Genomic DNA, 23,787 nt, shown 5'->3' on the forward strand with positions numbered 1-23,787 from the left:
TTTTTTTTCTCTTCTTCTTATGTATCGATGTTTGGCCAATAAATTATTATTATTATTAAGAAACTTTATACAATGTACTTTTCTTTTTTTTGTATTGATGTCTGGCCAATATTATTAAGAAACTCACTTACTACCAATCTGGATATACTCGTCTTTAGAGCAAATAATCAACTAAATGATTCGATCTTGTCTTTATAGCCTCTAATACTAATCATTCCTTTTTTAGAAGGTTGAGGCAGGCCAAAAGTATTATTCAGATTCTTGAAGACATTTATTAATTGATTTTTTCAAGGCAAAGCTATGATTTCTTTTTTTTAATAATTTGGATACAATCTTGATAATATTTGTCCAAAAAACTTAATGATCTAACTTTTTGAAGCTAGTGAAAAGAATAATCTAGAGGTCTTTGTCTAAACGTTCTGAGGATTTTGTAAATTAACTAAAAACCTTTCTAAAGTAAAACCTTAGAACTAATTTCGGTTTTCATTTTTGCTTTCAATTTGCATAAGAGACACGATTTCTGTCAAAATTTTAATGTTTTAAGTAAATAATAAAAATAATTTATTAATTTTTATATTTTATATCTATTTATGTCTGTTTTTTAGTTGGAAATAGTTTTCGAATTACATAAATTTCCTCAAAAAACCGGCTTTCAAAAAAAGAAAAACCCTAATGCCGACATTTACTTAACTAACAAACAATTGAGTAAATGGAAACATCCAATCTTACAGCATCAACAATAAAGAAATTTTCATCCTTTTTTTGTAAATCTTATAGATAAGAATATTTTTATTGAAACAATATTAATTGTTAAAATATTAATTAATAATAGCTTAGTAAATAATATATGACAATATAAGTATTAATACTTGATAATTGCTACTATTTCAAATATCTTTGAACAAAATATTTTAAATATTATTATATCAAAAATACTTAGTCTACAAATGTAATACAGTGGAACCTCGCATAACGAGCATTTCGCGTAACGAACAAAATAAATTGTAAGAAAAATGACTCGCAAAATGGAACGCATTATAGTATATTACATATAGTATGTATATGGAAAATTGTTTCACTATACGAGTAAAAATTCGGAAATTTTGGAACGGATTATGCTCGTTAGGCGAAGTTCCACTGTATATAAATAATGTTAATAAACTTACTGCAACTATTAATTTTATAATTTTTTTAAATATTTTATAAAATATGTTTTTAATAATTGTGAGAAAATGTGAAAATAATACCTTTTCCAAACAACAACAGCTGTATGCTGAAACAATGGTAAATGTGTATTGCTAAAGTTTCGAAACTTTCTATCAAATGAAAAAGTGGCCAGGTGCTTGTGGCTAGAGCACTAGGTTTTTATGGTAATAGGATATTACAAAAATGCTTCTACGAAGTTCAACTAACTTATATAATGGAAAACCTTTTATTGATCTGTATATACAAATAAATAGAAATTAACAAATATTAATAACAAGTCAAAATAGAAATGTAATATTAAGGCAAATCAACTAAAATCAGTTTTAATTACCTTGCCAAATTCTTTTTTTTATGTACATTGCTTAACGAGCATTTCGCTTAACGAGCAAAATGAATTCTAAGAAAAGTGACTAGCTTAACGAGCAAAGTTTCGCATAACGAGTGACGATGTGAAGAGAAGTTCCGGATTACATGTCTGCTACAACTTGTATACACATATTAAGCTATACACTATATGAGTCTTTCAATATAAGAGTAAAAATCCGAAAATTTTGGAACTGATTAAACTTGTTAAGCGAGGTTCCACTTGCATGTAAGAACACATAAAAAATTCAGTTACGAAGAAGAAAGTAATTATTTCAAAATTTTAGTAATAAAATATCATAAAAATATATTTAAATTGACTCAACGAAGAGGAGCATTTGCCCACAGTTAGTATATGAAAATACAAATTTAAGAAAAAAATCTACCATACAGAAATAGTTTTCCTCACAAACAAATTTACATTTTTGCTATTATGAATTATTTATATATTAATAGTAATATGTTCATTGAAACATATGATAACTTGTCATAAATTATTTCACCTTCGAATATTCGGAAAATAATTTTCTAATGCAAACATATTCAATAATAACTGAAAAATATAATGCTTAATTTACAACTATTAATTTATTATACAACTTTAATGGCCACAATTATGAAAGTAAAAATATTTAAATATAATATATATCAGTGGCAACCGAAAGCCCGACAACCGAAATCCCGTCAATCAAATTCCCGATGTTTGAAATCCCGACTGTATCGAAATCCCGACGTTCAAAATCCCGACTGTATCGAATTCCGACAACCATAATCCAGGCTATATCAAAATCCCGACTATATTAAAATCCCGACAGTATCAAAATCCCGACTATATCGAAAATGTCTACAATAACATTTTTAAATTATTCTGGAGCGTATTCACTTTTAAATTGTTATTAATAATTAATAACAACCATTAATAATCTAATTGTATTTGAGATTATTTCATATTGTTAAGGTTTGTTATGAATAATTCAACAAAATTAAATAAATTAATAATTTATTCTTATCAATAAGAAATTTTCGATATAGTCGATTTTGATATAGTCGGGAATATGGTTGTCGGGATTTTGATACATTCAGGATTTCAAACGTCGGGATTTCGATATAGACCCAATATATATATATATAGTTGAAATTATATTTTATTTAACATTTTTTACATCTTTTGTATAGTCTTTCTGTATATGTAATTATTATTATTTTTTGTTCAAAATAATTAAATGGAAGATAATGTACTGTTTGTTATATATGATTGTATGTAAAGAAGTTTTATTATAAAAACAAATTTTAACAATATATTGTCACATTACACATTAAATATAAATATTATATCTAGGAGAGAATTATAATAATTAAAATGCCATTATTTGTACAAACTTTAAGTAGTAATTCAGTTGATGCTCTCTAATAAATCCTTAGTATCAATAACTTTTGTAATTACGATTATATCTTCGATCGCTTGAACTATGGACATCGCTAAGGGTCATCGAAACTCACAAATATAGCTTTGGCATTTACTTATACATTGAATGTATCTTTATTAATATCACAAATGACCTTAATCCCGCAAAAGCTTTGCACCACGACCGGAATTTGAGGTTTTTTTAAATTAATAATAGTTACTCTAGAATCTAGAGTCTAGATTACAAATTGACAGTTTTTTTCTCCTACTCCACCTCCTAAAATATTTCTTGCAAGTCGTTTCATCCTCGCTACTATTGACACCGTCGAGCGATACGTTACCTTATCAGAAGCTATTTAGTTCCTTCTTATTTTACTTTTTTTTCTTGTAAGTGAAACTTCGAGCGATCGTGATTTATTCCACCCATTTACTTATCGCACTTTCGAAGTAGCTAAAACTTGTTTATTTACATAATGACATTTACCAGATTAAATAACAAATGTGCATATCTTCAATATGCAAAACACAGTAAATACTTACAACTGCTTGAACCACAGATAAATAAGCTATTAAATCGATTGTATTGTTATTATTGGATTAAGTTGAAAAACGATGCAAGAACAACACAAAATTGAAATTAATTACGGATGGTTTGTAAAAAAAGAGGAAATACTCGTAAGACTAACGGAGCGGTCTCGAAACTTTTAATTAGATAACTTTCAGCAGTAGAGGATGAGATTCATCTATTTATAATTTGAAATAATTGTTTTTGTTGGAGAAGAAATGTTGGAGGGATTCGACTTGGAAAACCACTCATTTCAAACTATAATTGCATCCGATGGCAACATATAAATATGATCATAAATATTTTAATTAATTTAATTGTTACAATATTTGTGCAAATACTAAAATTTTATAAAATTTATATTTATTCAAGTTAATTATATAATTTTAATATAAATTATAGTAAATATACAAACCACAGAACATTAAATCAATGACAACAAATTTATTATACACATTTGTTAACTTTATGGTCAACAATATGAATCTATTCGTAGCTTCTCAATATAAATTATGTATTCAATGATCCACCTTATTTGGCAAAGATATTTCTGACAGATGCTCTAAAAAAGAGAGAATCGATAATGTAGTGAAGCATAGCGTATAATACCCAATATAAAAATGTAACTACATTTTAGTTATAACCATCTGAAAAACATTTCAATACTCTCTGATTAACTTGGTTGGCAACATTTTATTCGATTTATGTTTTATATTTATAAACATAATCTAGTGTTTCTATAATAAGTAATTTAAAATATATCGCAATATAATAATAAATAGTATTATATTAAATCAATGAGTTACAATATACCGAAAATCGCATAACATAGGGTTTATTAAATTTCAGAAAAATAATTAGTCTTACTATATTCTTTCTTAAATGTTTGTTCATAATTTTATAAAAACGTTAACAATCATAGACAAGTTAATCTTTCTTCACATTTAAAGGATTTTTTTCCTTTGACAATATAAACTTTGTGATGGCTTTGCTATTTTTTTGTATACTCGTTTAGAATTATCATCTTTTTCGATTAAATGGTTTGCCAATTTGTGTCAAAACGTGTCAAAATGGACTAAAATAGTTTTTTAAAAAAATGCTTCTTGAAATATAAATCGCATAACTTCAAAACCGCATAAAAAGAGTACGTATAAAAAGAAGACCTAGTGTATATAAGTGCTTATAATATAGGAAAAACTGTAGGAAATATGAGTAGCCAAAATAATATTAATAATTATTTAATTATAATTAACTGTAATTTTATTAGAATTGTAGAATTTATTTTAAATCTTAAAATAATATTTATAACAGCATAATAGTAATCGTAATTAAAAAAAAAAAGATCAACTGCTGTTGACCATAGATCTTTCCACCCGTATCCTAATAATCATAAATAAATTAAAAACATACTGTTTGTTTGAACTTTAGATACCAATATTTATCAATGAATTGTCCTTTTTTCTCAACAACTCCAATTTCTACAGAGAACCTAAAATTTCAGTATTTCATATTAATTCCAACCAAAAATTGCAACAATTATAATTTATACAATTTCCTTATGGTTTTTTTTTTAAATTTATTTCATTCATTTTTTATTTCTTTGCGTATAACTGCTACAATGAATTATTGTTTCGTTCAATTTATATTTAAAATATATTTATAAAGCTTAATCTAAAAATTATTTTGTTTAATTATAATTATTGTAAAGAAAATGTTAAGTTTTGTTTCTTGTTGCAATACCAACATAGCATTCTTATGGTATGGTTTTAATTTGTATTCACTTAAGTTTCAAGCTATAATCAATATTCTGTGGCGTCTAACATATTTGCAAACTTGAGCCTAACGGAATAAATAACTTTGAATTCTACGGAAATTCATGTGTTACAAAAAAAATGTTGCAAAATTGTTTTATACAATTTTAATTTTTGACAAACTGAAATAAACAATCCGAAAAAAATAATTTGATGAACGTATGATATTGGTACGAATAAAATATATATATTTTTGGTTTATACTCCAAAAAACGCGCAAATAATTGCTCAGCCAGCGGGATGGAAACATTGATTTGGAAAATGGGGGACTGAACGAAAACAAACCAAAAAAGAAAGGGTCGAAAAATATGAGCCGACAGAGGGGCCTTATTGAAAAGAGTATTAAATTTTCATACTAATTCCCATTCAATTTCGCTTCACATGGCCTCCTTTACGCTTGCGTCAGCGACGTACATGGCGAATATAATGGGGGGATTAAAACACGCACACCCCCTAATCGATTATTCGCATCTTGAATATACCCAGCACACTTGCGTGTACACTTTATGACCTTAGGCCACCCCTGTTCTCAAAGGATCTTTATGGCTGATAAAATAATTGTGCGCTTTAAATAAAAATGATAACGAAGTAAACTGTAAATAGGGGTTACCTGAACACGAGGGAAGGGAAATGTTAGGGTTCGAAAAACAAGAACCCCGCATGTCATGTAGCTGATTATAAAGAAATTAATTTTAGCACGTGTAGCTTATGTACCTGACGTATATAATTAAAACGTATGGTAATTGGGATTAATGTAATTATTTGTTTTCGAATATATTGAGGAAACCGAGCTTGAGGCGCTCTCTGGCCGAGCGCTCTGCAACTAAGCAGGCCCACCAAAAAAAAAACAGATCACTGCTGGATTCTTATTGCAACCCTAGATACACCTATCACAGGATTTATATGGATTTTAGTTACAATAAAACTAAGTTAATAAAGTAATGAAAAGCAGGCTCACCTTGCATATCCTGTCCATCCAATGGGGGTCCCATGGTGCACAGTATCTGCTTCCGTTCACAGAATCCCTCAAATTATTTACATCGGATCGACCAGTATAAACAGTCCCTTATCAGCTAAATAACTTATTACTAAATGATACATGATTTTGACAGATTACAACCTACAGCATACAAGTGAAATGTTGTTATTGCACTTGGGAGCACATAATGTTGAGAACACACATCGTACATGTTGAGAACAGATTTGGTAAATAGAGGCTAGTCGAGGCAGTGTCATAGTAAATGGAATGCATGAATGAATTGGACATTAATGCCACAGGCAGTGGAAAAGAAAAAAAATCAACAAAATAATGAGCAAAAATAATAATAAATATATTAGCAATATTTTGACAACCTTAAAAACGAATATTCTGTGTGTTGCGGTGACAATGGTTCCACCGGCCACTCGATAAAAATATGAAATAGACTCACATAATCTGCAGCCAATACAAATAGAACGAATTACGAATTTACTATCCGAGTTATCATTTAAAATATTTTAAATACACAGAAACTAATGATACCCGACAAACGCCATGTTTACGACGGCTGTGCGGCGCGCATGCGTCGCGACATTTACGCCGGAACAATACGCCGGGATTTTCAAACGCTGACCTGATAACGTGCATGTTATATTAATTATTAACGTCCGACGACTAATTAACTTTCGAATTAACATTAGGAACGCGGCTCAGTTTCGTGTCCATCATCGCACCTCCTCGATCCATTTTTCCTTTTCCATCTACCTTCTACCAACATTTGCCCTCCTTTGTTGTTTCGTTGTTGTTGCACGCTGAAAAACAATTTATATTTAAATCCATTCTATTTTCGTAAACACTTGCAGTCCAAGGCATCTATCACAATAGCATATTCTGGCAGCTAGATTCACCGTTTTGGCAGTCTGATCTCAGCCTGCGGTTCTCTAAATTAATTACATTATCATTTCGACCTGCATTTGAAACTTCGTTTCAAAAATATTTGCGTTCATGTTTGACTCACGTCGCTTTTGTTGTATTTGATTATTAATTTGTAACTTTATTGTCTTATTGGGTCTGGTTTTGTTTATTGGCTCGGATATAGTTTATGCTTTGTGCACCAACGGAAAACCAATGACAATATTTTTTTAATGGAAATTTGGATGCAATAAAATGCTATTTTAATAATATCTACAAATATTTACGTACAGTGATTAATAGGTAATGAATTTTACCAAAAAAAAACACAAATTGTACACGTTTATATTTTCAGTAAATCCTACTTCTATAGCTTCATCCAGTGTGAGTGGATTACAACTATTGATCTTTCTTTCAAGTTCAACCAAATTGGCACTGGATGGCAAAAATGGATGACCTACATTAAGAATTCCAAAGATTACTTATTTTCTTTCAGTTTTGCATTTCATCGTTAAAATCAATAACGATGCAGATTCTATTTTAAGATTCTAATGTAATCGTCAGATTTATTTGCAACTTTTAACTACGATATTGTTCACTTCTTATTAGCAATATAAGCACACCTTGATATCATTATATCAGTCTTGATCACATTTCTATTAAATTAAGACATTTTTAGTTTTATTTTTCATATTTTATTTTGTTAAGCTTGTATTATGATTGTTACAATAAATATTATTACTTTTTTAAGACAATTTCATCTATGTTTTTGTAGGTAGAATTATTGTTACTGCCATATATTAATGGAGAAGGCCACATGATTTAGATTAAACATCTAATTTCAGGATTATGACTTCATCAAAATCGTGTTGAGATTAAATCGTTTATTGCTATGATGGATTTCAATTAGTTGATTCCACTAGATATATATTCTCTAAAAGCAGTTTTTTTAACATAATATTTAAAGTCAATAACCGTTTGTATGTTATTATACATTTTTTTTTGTTTATTACTATTGCTATTTTATAAAAACAAAAAATTAAGGAAAAGGTGTAAATATTTTCTAATTCATGTTCAAAGGTTTCTTACTAGATGAAACCATAAAAAAATATATTAAAATACATATATACTCGTTTTTAGTTACACTAAATATTTTATTTACAAGTAAATAAATTCCATTTAAAACAAATGAACAATAATCATAATAATTGCAAATATAGAACATAATTAAGAAAATTGTTAAAAAATAGTTATGAAATTGAAACAAAAATAATTCATATATAAAATGAAAGTTCATATTGTTTAACAACAACTTTAGTATTGAACAGAAAAACCGATCTACAATTGTTATTATATATTATTGTAAAAAATATAGAATTTTCTTAAATTATTGATAATATTCTAAGTATTTGCGCATATTACAAGTGCAATCTAAACTATACTAAATTCTATCATTAACATGATTACATGACTATAGTAATAGAAGAAATTGTAACACATTGAAAAATGCTAAACAATCTTTTACAAACTAGTTGATTCTTGTTATTTAAGAATGTACACCATGTATTTACATTTATACTTAGATTGTAACAAATAAGTACATGACAAGTGTTCTGAGGTGATTTAAAAATTCTATATAAAATTAAAACTTATAATTAATATTGAATAAAAAAATTCTCTTAACAATTTTTAATTAAGTGTACTTAATTATTGAAAATTGTCTTAAAATGCACAGTTTATATTACACACTATATAAGTATGTACCCACTATAATAAATATATTATTTTATAATATATAGCTAATTAATAAAATATGAAATCCTTTTTTTGTATTTATTCTAAAGCTTATTGAAGTTGAAAGATTATTCAATATAATATGTAAACATTATTGAATTGTCGACGAATTATGAATGAAAATAACTATTATCTATAAACATCTAGTTCTAGGAATACAATTAGGCCAGGTGAAAGTACCACGTATTAAGGTAACGACGTACTTCAACGCTTGGTGTTTATTGTATTCATGACTGAAAACTACATAAACATTACAATTTAATTTGATAGTGCCAATAAATTAATAGTAAATTTTAACTTTCAATTCATATATTCGCATAATATTGAGGGAACGCCATGAAAGACGAGGTAACAACAAATATTTTTAGGTTAAGTCAGTTGTGTTGTGACTCAGTACAATTTGATGTATGAAATTATTTTTATTGTAACTTAAATTATTGTATTCAATTGATTAATATATTGTGTAATTATAATTATTTTTGTACACAGCAATTATTCCAAATACTGCAGAATAAATTAAACATTTCTTTTTGTTACAGAACATAACTAAAGCTGAAGAATCAATCACTATTTGTTACAATAGAGTATATGCATTGAAAGCTAAACTGCGTTCTGGCACATTGAAAACCCAGCACAAAGATCAGCTACAGCAGGAGCTGATCGAAGTGGAGAAACTTCTAGCTACAAATAAAAGAATTTTGAAAAACCTAAATAAAAGTGAAAAACCATTATACTTGATAGCCTGTGGTTTCTTCCTAATATGTTTTGTTTGCTGGATGTTATACCACCTGTTTTTTGGTGATACCTTTGACATTGTATAAGAAATAAAGTAGATGCTTATTGTACCCAAAAACTTATTATTTTATTCTTTGCTTATAACTAAATTACTTAAATTAAGTTCCGTCTTGGGCTATTCGTCAACGACGTGCCCGACCTCTTCCTCTACCGCGTGGGCCACCACGACCTCCTCTACCTCTACCACGGCCCCTGGCTGCACCACGAGCAGATTCCTTCTTCTTTGCCTTGGCCTTAGGCGTGTCATCAATCAGCAGAGTTTCCAATGGTAAACTGTCAGGTAAGATATAATACCTAATATTATTTCCTCTTACTGTTAAAGTATCCAAGTTTATTGGGTTACGATTCTTCACAGTCATTTTCACAGCTTTCAAATGAGTGTTCATGGCTACATCAACACCTGTTATTGTTCCATGAACTTGTGTTCCATTCTTCAGCTCCATAGTCACAGTCTCATGACTGAGTTTCATTAAAAATCTAAAACACAAATATAGTATCGTTAAAAGAACGTTGTAAATAACTTTTTGAGGTTATGTTTATCAATGATTTTTGTAAATGGACGTTTTGCGTTAATTATCTTCGTCTTTTTATGAATAATATTGAAATGCACAAGTACTTACCTAACTAGCTTCATTTTGTCCTGATATTAAGTAATTTTAATATAGAAATTGCCGGTTAAAACCCGTATAAGAACGCGTTTAGCGTTTTGTTTGTACCCCTACCGGTAGTTTTGCGAACTAAAATTAGCGTTAGGGTGATGCCTTCAGAACTAATTTTTAATTAAAAAAAAATATATTTCTTTCATCCAAATAATAAATTTTATTTTAACAATAAACCATGGTCGTCAGTATCACGAAAATCTGATACGAAAGGTCGTTGGTTCAATTCCAAAAAATCAACAAAAATTTGTGGTGGCTGTTAAACCCGAAAGGGGTAGAAATAGGGCCGGAGAGATTTATATCAATAATATATTTATTTAGAATTATATCTTTCTTAAAAAAAACAATAAACCTTATTTGCATCTATTATATCTAGAAAGTTTAATAAATTTTGTACAATTTTCTAATATAAAATAGTATAAAAAACTTGAATCTTAGCAGGCTATGCATAATTGTCAAGATTTAAGAACTTAGATATAAAGCTGTTTCTGTAATTGATAATAAATATTTAATATTATAAAAAAATAGTATAAAAGTGTATGATTTGAACTCGGAAAAAACCTAGTTTATAAATGTTAAAACGTTGATTGTATTTGCTGTATTTGAATAGTCACGAAGCGCCAAGTGAATGAACAACGTAAAATCAAGCTAGAAAAAGTCAATAAATAAAAATATGTAGTTTGCTTTTTATTACTTTTACTGTGCATTTTACTCTAGAATATAAAATATTATTAAAAATATTTACCTCGCATAGTGCGGGTAATCGGTTCCGTCGGACTAATTTTCGATAAATCATCTATTAGTTTTGAGAAATAATGTGTCTTAAAAGATACAATAGCAAAGTGTTAATTATAGGTTTAATTAAAAATAGTGTATATAAAAAACACGTTCATTCTACAAGATATTATTTTTGTTAGATTTTCGGCTAATTTTAGTAAATTAGAGAACTTTTAATAAATTGTAATTTGATATAAAAGAAACTAATTGAAAATAATGGGGTTGTGACATATATATTCTAAATACAATAAAACGAATAGAATTCATATAAAATAAGTATATTTTTTACAATGACAAACACATACTAAGTTATGTAATATTGCCTATTGACGTTATGAAAAACAAAACAAAATAATGAGAAAAAAAATATTAAAAAATCAGGAACAGTTCTGTCGTCCTTGTTCCCATGAAATGTCCTTAACTTACAAAAACGGAACTAAAATTATGTAAATTAAAATCGATGATTCTTATTATAAAATATGTACATCAAAGAAAGGAAAACATATGCAAATAAATAACTATTTAATCTTATACGTGTTATGCATTATGTTAAAGTTATGATTTGTCTGTTTTGTACATGATAAATGTATTTCTAATATAGAAATGACGAATTCTTCGGGAGATCTTAGTAATCATTGTTTTAGAAAATCTGAAAATAAAATATTATTATTAAATTATTCATAATTATAAAATATATATTCTTATAAAATAAAACTGTTAATACTTGACGTTACATAATAAAATATGAAATATCCGGAAAATCCTTTACTTCAAGATTTTTTAAATAATTTTTATTTTATTAATTTATTGAATAACCTCAGTTGATATATTTATAATTTTGTTTTAGGTTCAGAAATAGTAAACAGTACAAGTTGAATATTTGTATAAAACTCTAAATTATTTTTCATGAATGAATGAATTAATAATGACATTCATTACTAATAGTGTGTTTATGACATTTTCCTGACAACTCAAGTAAAATAGTTGGAATTGAATATTGTTGTTTTTCTGCTTATAAGCTTACCATAAATGACACCATCATGTTACACAACACTCATTCTTTGTACTCTCCACTACATGTAGATAAACTGAAATCTGAAAGAAGAATAGTTAAAAAAAGGTGTTGCATTAAGATAGATGATTAGAATTTACCTGCACAGCGCTTGTGGAAGTGACGAAATTATCGGTCCGTATCCTTGTGAATTATCATACAACTCAAACAGAGGTGCCGCAACTAGCTTGTAATTTTTTGGTACTGCGAAAGGAGCTGCAAACAATAAATATAAATTAGAATTCGCCTAAAAATACGTTGCAAGAAAATAGAGTCGTACGTGTAATAATCATTGAAAACACAAATACATTATTAATATTATACAAAATATGTTTCCGTCTCTTTTTTTTTCTCTCGTTTTGTACAAATCACAATACAATGTTGTACAATTAATTAATTAAAAACTCAATTAAAAAATAACAAGCATTAGGAGGGATAAATTAAATTATTAAAAAAAAATAAATAAAAATAAAGATCATTGAAAAAAAATAAAAAATAGTGTAGAGGTAGACTTGGCAATCCTGAAGAAACCTAGGGGTGATGAGAAACTAGTTTTCAATAACGTAGATATTTCGCTATGAACGTAAATTAAAATCTAGTGAAAACGAATAAATTAAAACGACAAACAAATTTTGAAGTGAATACAAATTACAGAAATGAAAATCTTTTTCGTCATAACCCGGTCTAATACAATTTGAAATGGGATGTGTTAAGTGCTTTCTAACTTAATTCATATGATATAATAATTTGGTTGATAAATTGCAAAGTCCATCACTAGAAATTAGGAACTAACATTAAATGTTTCACATCAAATACAGTCAATCGCTAAAATGAGTTCATAAATATACCTACAATGAATATTTATAAAACCCATAGGCTACAGTTAGTCATTCATTCAATCGTACGTCCATCGTATTTTAAGAAATATATTAATCCTGTATACTCTAATCAAGTTTACAGTGTTATCCCAAGATGTTTTATGGAATACAATAATATATACTTTTTTTTGTCTTTATATTTCTAACATTTTATGGATAGGCAAGGACTATAGAGACAGAAGAATTTGTTCAATGAATGTTGTAGCTTGTCTCTATTTTCCTTTTCACAAACCAGCAAGTAGAACAATGACAGACAATTATTAAATAATATGAAAAGAAAAACTTAATTAACTCTATAAACGAAATAAAATTGTCTATCGTTAATGCCAGTTTGACAAAGATTAATAATCTTATGAGGTTAGCAACTATTCAATACCTGCTAAGTTCATATGATTATCTTAAAATTAAAGGTTTATAGTAAATACATAAATAAATTACATTCTTCTTTGTGTGATACTTATGGAAATTATAATTGTTATGTAACCTTTTTCCTGTAGTTGCACTAAGAACAATCTCTTGTGTTCCTTAGGTTTAGTTATATGTGTTGGTATGTATGGATATTGCGGTGGCTCAAAGTTGGGTCTCCACCAATTGCCGATGATGTCCTCGATTAACCACTCCTGCTTAACTCCGTCCTGTCTGCCCAACGTCTGTAACAACAGCTTACTCATTTTGACAACTGCATGGAAGACGATGTCCTCTTGGTACATAGATTGTAAATATATACTCAACAGAAAAAACAAATCTTTTATTGTAATTGAAATGTTACATTTAAAAAAAAAGGAGAATAAAAACAATAAACAATCTGAGAGCGACAACAATGCTTCATTAACTTCAAAAGAATAACATGTTACTGGTACAACCAATAAATTAATTCATATATAAATTAAAGAAAAAAAAATACCAAAACATGTTACCATTTTAAAAGTTAACCATTATTGTAATACATGTTTTGAATTTCGAATTGATACAAAGAAAATTTATGCAATAATAATTTTCTGGATTGAATCATATGGATTAATGATTACAGGATAAAAATAAAAATACAACAATGTTTGGTTATTAACCTAGTAAGAAATAGATTCTCAAATATGTGAAGCTTTCATAAAGTAAGAAAAGGAAAATTTTGTTTACGAAGAAAAACTTCACATTGTTAAAAAATAAAATAAATATATGCTGTTATACATTTAAAACAAAAATTAAATTACTGAAAAGTGTATTTACAAATTGATACACATTGCATATTCGTTCCAACGTTTCTTTTCTGCATTTTAGACATCAGGTTTGTTTCACCAGAACAAAATTCCTTATACATAGAATATATACATAGTTTCATTCTATAATGTCATATAACAATGTTATCATAACAAATACTTCCAATTTGCTTATGTTCCTTTCAAACTCCACACTTCAGAATTAATTAACATTGCAAAAAAAAGTTCTTACATCATATAATAAATACAATATTTTTTACAATTCATAGTATATTGTACATCAATCACGTTACTCCATTTTTAATCCTTTCTTAAATCTTTTTTCCCGCAAAAAATATATTTTTCATATTGTAATATATTAAGTCAAGATATCATGCACTAATGTCAAAATTTCAACGTACCTCTGTCATTAATCTTTTTAGACCCTCAACCTCATCTTCACCTGGATTAAGTTCACCACCTGGTAATTTGAAAAAGGTTGTTCCCAACTGAAGCAGTAGCACATGAGGTAAACCATGTTCATGGACCAACAAAACCCCCTCTACGCTCCTCCTCATTCCAATGCGTTCAAATTCATCTCTCATTCTCTGGAACCTAGCTGGAACACTGGGATCTTTCTCGAACAGTGGTTCCTTTGTTCCAAAAGTGTAATTTGTCAGAGGATAACTAAAGCAAGGCACATTTAAACATCATAATTAGAAGAAGCAATTTTTATTTTGAATTGAATGATTGTCAAAATTGTTAGACTTACAGGTTGATGATTCTATTTAGGGCTGCAGAGGAATATTTCTGTTCGAATGTTGATGTAGCCGTCACTGCTCTTGAGCCGGGATTTGAGTTTTGGCTGTTCCTCCTCGGCCAACCAGAACCTGTGCCGGCCATGTTGTTTTCCTTTACTTGCGAAGAACTCATAGACATCATGAAATCACTAAAATAACTCTTTTGCGAAGAACGATTTAATCTTATTTCAACAACAAATGTGTCTTGCACACTTGTCGATAAACTTTAGACTTAATTTAACAAACTTCCTGTCTTTGAAAAACACTTTACATCATACCACAAACAATTCGCAATGTAACTGTTTCCCCAACTAAAGCTTATTTTTTATGGTTATGAACACAATATAAAATGCGCTTTTACAGATGGCGCTATTCATTGCCACCTCTAGAGAATTAAATTATTATTATTTCAAAAACGAGTTTCAACTAGCAGTCCTCTTTCAAGAGGGTAGCAGCTTTAAGCTGCTCTTATGCAATAAAAAAACATACATTTACATTAAAAGCATTTTGCAACAGTTTGTGCTTTATTTTTTATTTTGTGAAAATATTTGTTTATAGATCTATGGTCAATAGCCCTTGAATAGCAGTTGATTTTTTTTAGTTATTGTATTAAGTTTTTTTTTTGTAATTTATTGCAATAAATATTTTTATTTGTTTATAAATATATTTGTAAGAGAAAACATTTAGCTTGATTCGAATCCCATGGGTTTTCCTCTTTCTATAGATATATAAGGTTCAGTGTGGTGGCGTGCCTTCACAAATCTTGAAATCGAGTTGCGCCTCCAAACGAATTGCTGATGAACCTTAAACTAACATAATCTCAATATGATTTTGTTTTGTTAATTGTACCGATTATGTTAGTATAAGGTTCCTCGGCAATTCATTGGAGGCGTCACTCGATTTCAAGATTTGTGAAGGCATGCCACCACACAGTGTCTTTGGTCTCTTGCATATAATTTTGTATTTCTATCCAGAAATACCAACCTGATTTTATTTAAATATTTAAAAAAAAAATTCCAGTAATTAGCAGCAGTAATTGGCAGTAATTAACTTTATTAGAGTTAGAGTAGTATAACAATAAAACAGTGATTGGAAGGCGTGTAAGAAAAAAGATATTTTTTTATTCTTAAAATTAAAAAAATATTGCACTTAATCGTACTATTTATTGTATTCATTATAAAAAATAACATATTTATTGATTATAAGAAATTTTGTATTTCTGTAATGATTGTTGTATTTAAAATTAATACGAATTAAATGAAGTTAAAAAAAGTAAGAAGGCAGCCTAAAAAGAGGCTTCTGAAGCTCCAAATGTTGAGAAGATCTGTGTACAGATATAATATTTGAAACATTCTTTTATATATGTTGTATTTTAGTTGATGTGTCCTCTGACAAATATGGAAATTTGATGACTGCAATTTGTTTCGTGATACATTGAGTGGTATAGGGTATAGCGGTATAGAATTTTTGTTTATTTATTATTATCTTGAATGCACTTTAATGATAAATAATTCACACTTTAATGATAATTATTTTTCACATTCTCAGTCATAAAAAGATTTTCTTCCCTAAATCTTGCCGTACATGATAAATCTAAAACATATCTTCTATTTCCTGATCTACTTCTGTAGTGAAACAGTTTTTTCCTATTGAATTTCATATCCTCATATTCCTCCATGCGTTTTTTGTTCACAGTCATCGTCGAACGTATCACATTCCAAAGGATGAGATAACTTCATGTGGACAACTTTTTTAAGTTCTAGTACATCTTCTTTTTCAGTTTCATTCGTGTCAATGTTTTTGTAAGGATTTACTTTTTATGTACATACAGTTTTTATATTTGCTTAAATAAATAGTCAAGTTAAGATGTATCTCCATGCTAGAGACATACGATCCAAGGACCCAGCGACTCTATACAAGACTCGTCAGGGGTGATTTAACTGAAAGGATAGTTGTTTTTTTATTTAACCCTTTGAGTACTAGAGGTTACCAGTATTCTCTTTTTAATTTTGTTGTTATTTATTATATGATATTATTTATTAATAAACATATATATAATGATACTTATAATCGTAACTTCTTCTGTTGGACAAGATTTGATAAACATATTTATAATATCAATGACAGGAAGGAATGAGCCAAGTAAAAGAGTGTTGAACTTTTATTGGGTTTCAGGTCAATAGCCATTTCATTAATATAAATAATAACAACAATGACCAAATAATAATAACTATAAAAAAAATAAATAAATTCTAACACCAATTAAGAAAAAAAGCCAAAGGCCTATCGACCGTGGTCTTTCTGCCCGGGGAACATAAATTTAATAATAAGAATAGAGTGAAAAAAAAAGCAGCATTGTTAGAACTAGGAGGGCCTTAATCAAGGGACATTGGGTATTGGAAAAGGGTTAATGTGGGATATTTAAATTTGGGATGGATATTTGGATTTTGGCACAGAATTTAGAGAGGGAGGCGATATTGGATTTTGTTGGATATCGGTTAAGGAGAGGGACCATTTTGGTTTTGGAATAGAGGAGATCATTAGGATCATTTTTTATTTTATTATTGTATGAATATGTTTTAATTTCTATTTTTTAAATATGTGACTGTTATAAAGACAAACAAAAATATAGAAGTACAATAAAGAAAGGAACCTAAAAATATTATTCTGTTCCAAAATTATACGAAATCATTCAGTTTGTGACATTGTTACTTCATTTTTTTAAAGGTTAACAATGATTATTGGCAAAGATAAAATTAACTTAATTTATTTACAAATAAAATTATAACTAACAAAAATCAGTTTTAAATGACTAGATTGAAATTTAAAAAAAAACATGTATTCATCTGCAAAAATCATAATTGGTGTTAAAACAATAATTTTCTTCGTAATTGTTGAATGGTTGAAAATGATTGTTATATAGGAAGTTCGATGGATTTCTCCAATCACCACATTCGTCCATCATTTTTCCATTGCCATACTCTGGACAGTTATAATTTCCTTGCAAATTGTTGTAATTTACTAAATAAGTCACATTTTGATCATTGCCATTATAACAGTCATATTTCATTTTATTATGAATGGCACCTAAAAGAAGATTGGAAGTGGTCTGGCTTAATTCTTTACTCAGGATCTTTGTGAATCTGATGATATCCATCGGCTTCCCTTCGCGTAAAGTTTCGGACATTGCAATTATGTAATTTCGGGCCAACCTCAGCGTTTCGATTTTCGATAGTTTTTGTGGAACCGAGTGCATGTCGGAGTGCGTTTGTTGTATGGGCATTCTGCTGTGGTTACACTTAAATTAATTTCAATTAAATAATTAAAAATAATAATTAGCTGGCTACCTTCTGAGTTTATCCAAGGCGGCATTTAAGCCATGCATTCGATTTCTTTCGCGTGCGTTCGCTTTCGATCTGCGCATTTTAACTTTGAATACTTTGGTCTTTGATTGGTCCCTTCTGATCGGATGCTTGTCCATTTCGCATGAAGAACTTCGTCTATGATTTCCATGTACGAGGAAGCCCTTTATATAAAGTTGGTTATCGGGTTGCGCTGTTTGTTTTCCGATTTTCCACTTATAACATATACAAATACATTGTTGTAAATGAGAGATAAAAGGGCATTATTTACATATCTCACCATATGTCATTATTGAGCATATGGTGCATGGGAAATTGGTTTAGGCTAGTGTTATTCGTAATAATAATGAAAATTCAGTTCGCAAACAGATATGGTGGCACGCGTCCGGATAATTGGAAGGACGGACGGATTGGAGGGATCGCGCTTTTTATTATCCCATCGATTTTACAGCTTTCCTTTCCAGTTGCCATGGTTTCTATCGAAATGTTATTTAGTTTCATGAGACAGCCAAAAAGAAGAACGTCACTTGCTTTATTCTAAATTACAAAAGACGATGTCTATAATAGTTTTAACACATCACAATGAGTGCATTTATGATATAACAAAGAGCTTCGATCAGAGTTTCCCGAAGAAGACCAAAAAGCTCGAAGATAAAACTGGTAGGTGCGATTATAAATTTAGCAGGGAAAGAAAGAGATGGTTATTGAAGAACGGTAAGCCGCACGGCACGATGGGTCTACCTAAGCAGCCGCCAAGGAATCCTCACGACTTCCTGAAGAAAAATACTGGAAAACCGCCGATGCTACCGCCGGAAATAGCAGATCCTGATCATGGTAAGAAACCTCAAATGCAGCGAAGATTACCTCCCGTTCCGTTAAGGGAGGAAACTTTGAAAGAAACCGCTGAGAAGTTGAAGCACGAGAAGAAGAACCATTTACAGAAAAATATTAAGAACGCCACGACCATGGCGCCTAAATTGCCTGCTAGGAGAGTCAATATTACTATAACAGGAGACAGCAGAGATTTGTCTGCAGGTCTGGAACCCCAGCACCTAACTTCCAAAGTATATGGAAAAATACCTCCATATTTGGATCAACTCATTAAAGTCAAAGAAAAGGCCATTCAAAGGGAGAAAGATCGATACACCAAACGGCCAAAGTGTGCTTACATAACACGCGAAGAACGTGAAAACTTATTGGCCGTAATGTATATGTTATTTGTTTATTAATCATAGTTTAAAATTTGTTTTCTTTTTCTTCATTTCCCGTGCAGGGTTTGAAACAAAATTGGGAGGAGCTTCAAAGGATTTATCAAGGATTACCGATTCTCACGGATACAATTCCAAAGAAACAACGCAAATCACGAATCGAATCCGACTTGAAGCAATTAGAGAAAGACATCGTCCTCATCGAGCGACATCCTTACATATACGTTTACGATGATAAGAACGATTTATAATATTAATTATGTATAGACTATATACTATGTTTTATATTTATATCTAAACCTTTTAACGAAAATATGATTAATAAATTGATTGTTTCTAATACATTCAAATTTATGAAAACTAATTCCTACATAATCATGAAAAAAAAAACCCAAATCTCCTAAGATAAGCATTTCCTTATATATATTGTTAATATAAATAGTTGAATAGTAAATTGATTCAACTTCGTAGCTTGGATACTAAAAACTGATATTCGAAAATAAAAGGGTTAAAAGGGTCTATATCTCAAGCCCGACAACCGAAATCCCGACTATATCGAAAATATCTTCAATAACATTTTTAAAAGAATTCTGAGCGTAGTCACCTTGTGCTACATTTTTATTATTATTAACAATAAATTATTATTAATTTATTTGATTTTGTTGAATTATTCATAATAACCCTTAACATTATGAAATAATCTCAAATACAATTAGATTATTAATGGTTGTTATTTATTATTAATAACAATTTAAAAGTGACTACGCTTCAGAATAATTTAAAAATGTTATTGAAGACATTTTCGATATAGTCGGGATTATGGTTGTCGAGATTCTGATACAGTCGGGATTACGGTTGTCGAAATTTTGATATAGTCGGGAATTTGATTGACTGAAATACCTGTTGTCGGGCTTGCGATTGCCACCGGGTTAAAATTGTGAGTAAATTTAATTTGAATTGAGTAAACTAGCAGTACAGAAGAGAATTTTCACTGAAAAGTTGTAAAACTTCAACATTGTAATTAATATCTTTGTGAATTTATTTTCCTCATATATTGTTTATATACTTTTTATGGTTTGCTAGAGAATGTTTTATGTCAGTTGAAATCACAGATTATAGTTTATTACCGCCAGATTTTAAATATTATTTGAAGATGGTAATTGCCTCTGATGGTAATGTGTTGAATATTTCATAACCTTAAAATTATTTGTAAAAGTGAAGTTGTAGAAGAATTGTAATAATTATGGGTTACGATTATAAATTAGTGAATTCCGTTGATGTGAAAGTGAAATTAATATCAAATTTATGTTGTGAAGTATCAGATGATGATTATGTTAGCATATTGACTGATCGGGGTGTCTTCATTTTCAAGTTACTTGCATACAAACATAATAATCTGCCAATATTTTCATACAGCCAAACAACAATCCCATTATCCACATATGTTTTATCCAAGAATATTGGACTGACAATAGAGCATTTAGTTCCAAATTTAGATAAATTTGATTTGTTTGAAAGTGTATTACGAAGTGATATATCAGTGTGCATAGATAACTGTACAAAGCCTTCTTCAAATGTTATTGCAAGCAAGTGGAGTTATGCTGATGCTATTGGCAACCAGTCTGTTATAGCCACACTGAATGAGACAGGTTCTCTAGATTTGTACACAAGAATAGTCAAATGTAACACAAATGAAGTTTATTATCATTTGCAGAATGTTACATCTATACATATAGACATTTTTAAAAAAGATTGGTCAACAGACATTAATGAAAATAATGCTAAACATGTTTTGGAGGATATGAAATTTAGATTGGATTTACACACACCCACAGGTACTTAAAATTAAACTACTTTATATTATTTATTTATACTTGATTTGTTTCAGCATTTATTTGGTCACATTCATTTAATGTGAATGCAACGAAATTCTGTAATTTAATTGTTGCTCAAAGAAATGGAACAATCATATTTTGGAAATTTATGCATCTATCAATTGAAAGCTATAAATTAGCAAAAGTTAATTTTATGCATCAGCATGACACACATTTAAGAGATATTTCTGCAATGCATTGGATAGATTCTATAGACAATAGTGGTTGGTTATTTAATATTGAAAGTGATATATGTGTACTTAATATTTCATTCTAGGTTTCTTAGTTATTGGAAGCATATCAGGAAATGTTATGGTATACCCAGTATTTCAAGTATCTGAAACAACTGTTAAAGTATCAAATGGTATTACATTAAATAGTGCAGATAATATTAAAGTTGACCACATATTTTCATCGGTTCAAGAAAATGCACTTTTTATTTATGTTATAAAACAAGAAGTTATGGTCATTTATTACCTGAAAGATGGTAGTTTGAAAGATAGTTGTTTCTATTATATTGGGAATTTATCAGTTAATGGTATGTATTTTTTTGTGTAATTTTCAAATGTGTAAGTACTTAAAATGTATTTGTAGGTATTCAAAAACAATTGGACAATTCTATTTTAATTTGTTCACAAACTGGAACTTTTAAAGAAATTATTATTGGTGCATGTGAAGATGATAAGATTATTGTCCATTGGAGACACATATACATAAATATCAATTGGAGCAATAAGAAACCTGTCGGTTTTTTTTCTTCGAGAAATAATACAATTATGACTCTGATAACAGACTATTGCAAATTGAATAATTTCAAAGAACAAAAGGACAAAGTTAATTTCTATTATTATCTCAATAAAGGCGTAAACGCCGTGGATTTATTATTTAATAATAAAACGAACAGTTTAAAGAATTATCACGATTGCCTAGAGGCCGTGAGGTAAGTTAGAGATAATTTATAATATTATTGTAATTAATTTTGATTTATAATTTTAGAGTGGACAATTTGATTAGCAAGGATCTGATTTTCAACAAAATTCCATTTGAATTGAACTACGATAACTTGAGTCTATTGCAATTGAAGACTTTTCTGTACATTTCCAAAACGGATGACTACATCTACCAACAATTGGATAATGTCCCATCAGATAACATGAAGGATTCAAATGATATTTTTACCATGATACAGATCAAGTTAGCCATCTATTTTATTCAATTAATCCTTCGTCAGATCGATTCCGATAAGAAGATTTCAGAATTTAAACTGCAGAGCATGCATATACTGTATTCATACCTTAAGGAAATTGTAATTAGCGATAATATACCTAAACTGGATTTAGGTCCCAATGTTATTGATGAGGTACTGGATATAGTATCTAGATGCGAGAACATTTCTATGCAAAATTCGGTAGTTTGTCTCATATGTGGAGAAGATATTCTAGGGAGTTTTTGCGTGAAGACTCATTTTGATAATAGGTGTTTGATTTCCATGATGCAGATTGCCATACCCAAGTATATGTGTCCGTGTTGCAAACATTATGTTGCAGAAGAGGCAATAATAGAGTTCCAAGTAAGCTTATGTCCGCTGTGTGACCACCAACTCGATGTGATCATGTCGGACAATAAGCAAAAATCAGTTTTAAGCCCATTTGAACGTAAATGAATATGTTTAATATTATATAATTCTGCTGTGATATGATTGTAATACATACAATTTGAAACTAGATGGTTTCAATTCAATTCGACAGTCAATTCTGTTTACTGTTTAATTATTTTTTGAAAATACAACTATGCCAATTTCATAATATTAAGTAATAATTTTCTTTGATTAACATGATTACCCTTTTGTATGGTAAATAAAATATCTTTTCTATATCTATATTCATCATCATTTTCGTTACAATTTGTTTTGCTCGTTTGCGAATTACTCGTTATGCGAGTTGCTCATTAAACGAGGTTCCTTGGTAAATTAAATGATTTTTGTTGCAGGTATCAATAGTAATTTAATGTCTTTATCAGTTTCAATAAAAATCATGGATATAACTTGAAACTAGCATTTATATTCAGAACTGAAAAGTTCAACACATCAATATCTCGCATAGTGCGGATTTTATTTATACAGTCAAGTTTGATTTGAGCTGGTTATTTTTGATTT

The 23,787-nt window shown here is 29.1% G+C and overlaps 7 protein-coding genes across 10 annotated transcripts in view; 2 read left to right on the forward strand and 5 right to left on the reverse strand.

The window, feature by feature from the left end:
* LOC108563008 (neuronal calcium sensor 2) overlaps positions 1-6,488 on the reverse strand; it is a 66,986-nt gene extending 60,498 nt beyond the window's left edge. Inside the window, exon 1 of the mRNA XM_017921544.1 lies at positions 6,309-6,488. The gene's annotated coding sequence lies outside the window, so the exon portion shown is untranslated. The remainder of the gene's footprint in view (positions 1-6,308) is intronic.
* LOC108563007 (neurocalcin homolog) overlaps positions 1-7,126 on the reverse strand; it is a 75,444-nt gene extending 68,318 nt beyond the window's left edge. The window contains exon 1 of the mRNA XM_017921540.1: positions 6,781-7,126. The gene's annotated coding sequence lies outside the window, so the exon portion shown is untranslated. The remainder of the gene's footprint in view (positions 1-6,780) is intronic.
* A 2,455-nt stretch (positions 7,127-9,581) lies between these two features.
* On the reverse strand, positions 9,582-10,557 carry LOC108563004 (probable small nuclear ribonucleoprotein Sm D1). Its single transcript, XM_017921534.1, has 2 exons — positions 10,451-10,557; positions 9,582-10,307 (listed from the first exon to the last, which is right to left on the reverse strand). The coding sequence occupies exons 1-2, from the start codon at positions 10,462-10,464 to the stop codon at positions 9,953-9,955; spliced, it is 369 nt and encodes a 122-aa protein (XP_017777023.1). The 5' UTR covers positions 10,465-10,557; the 3' UTR covers positions 9,582-9,952.
* Positions 10,558-11,608: 1,051 nt separating this feature from the next.
* Positions 11,609-15,509, reverse strand: LOC108563001 (cleavage and polyadenylation specificity factor subunit 5). Its single transcript, XM_017921531.1, has 6 exons — positions 15,161-15,509; positions 14,811-15,075; positions 13,680-13,845; positions 12,419-12,533; positions 12,291-12,361; positions 11,609-11,915 (listed from the first exon to the last, which is right to left on the reverse strand). Exons 1-5 carry the CDS (start codon positions 15,328-15,330, stop codon positions 12,340-12,342), a joined length of 738 nt encoding a protein of 245 aa, XP_017777020.1. The 5' UTR covers positions 15,331-15,509; the 3' UTR covers positions 11,609-11,915; positions 12,291-12,339.
* Positions 15,510-18,018: 2,509 nt separating this feature from the next.
* LOC108563005 (neurogenic differentiation factor 1-like) lies at positions 18,019-18,629 on the reverse strand. 3 transcript variants are annotated; one of them, XM_017921537.1, is made up of 2 exons: positions 18,536-18,629; positions 18,019-18,472 (listed from the first exon to the last, which is right to left on the reverse strand). In XM_017921537.1, exons 1-2 carry the CDS (start codon positions 18,610-18,612, stop codon positions 18,031-18,033), a joined length of 519 nt encoding a protein of 172 aa, XP_017777026.1. In that variant the 5' UTR covers positions 18,613-18,629; the 3' UTR covers positions 18,019-18,030. The 3 variants fall into 3 exon arrangements, with proteins under 3 accessions (XP_017777026.1, XP_017777024.1, XP_017777027.1); XM_017921535.1 differs by having other exon boundaries at positions 18,019-18,475; XM_017921538.1 differs by having other exon boundaries at positions 18,019-18,486.
* Positions 18,630-19,101: 472 nt separating this feature from the next.
* Positions 19,102-20,009, forward strand: LOC108563000 (enkurin). Its single transcript, XM_017921530.1, has 2 exons — positions 19,102-19,752; positions 19,824-20,009. The coding sequence occupies exons 1-2, from the start codon at positions 19,105-19,107 to the stop codon at positions 20,007-20,009; spliced, it is 834 nt and encodes a 277-aa protein (XP_017777019.1). The 5' UTR covers positions 19,102-19,104.
* Positions 20,010-20,949: 940 nt separating this feature from the next.
* LOC108563002 lies at positions 20,950-23,422 on the forward strand. Of its 2 annotated transcripts, XM_017921533.1 has the most exons (6): positions 21,326-21,407; positions 21,473-21,593; positions 21,647-21,856; positions 21,910-22,170; positions 22,227-22,572; positions 22,629-23,422. In XM_017921533.1, exons 1-6 carry the CDS (start codon positions 21,399-21,401, stop codon positions 23,293-23,295), a joined length of 1,614 nt encoding a protein of 537 aa, XP_017777022.1. In that variant the 5' UTR covers positions 21,326-21,398; the 3' UTR covers positions 23,296-23,422. The 2 variants fall into 2 exon arrangements, with proteins under 2 accessions (XP_017777021.1, XP_017777022.1); XM_017921532.1 differs by having other exon boundaries at positions 20,950-21,593.
* The last annotated feature ends 365 nt before the right edge of the window (positions 23,423-23,787 follow it).

Source organism: Nicrophorus vespilloides, unplaced genomic scaffold, assembly GCF_001412225.1.
Source record: "Nicrophorus vespilloides isolate i.1.1-1 unplaced genomic scaffold, Nicve_v1.0, whole genome shotgun sequence".
In the NCBI taxonomy this organism is placed as follows: Eukaryota; Metazoa; Arthropoda; class Insecta; order Coleoptera; family Silphidae; genus Nicrophorus; species Nicrophorus vespilloides.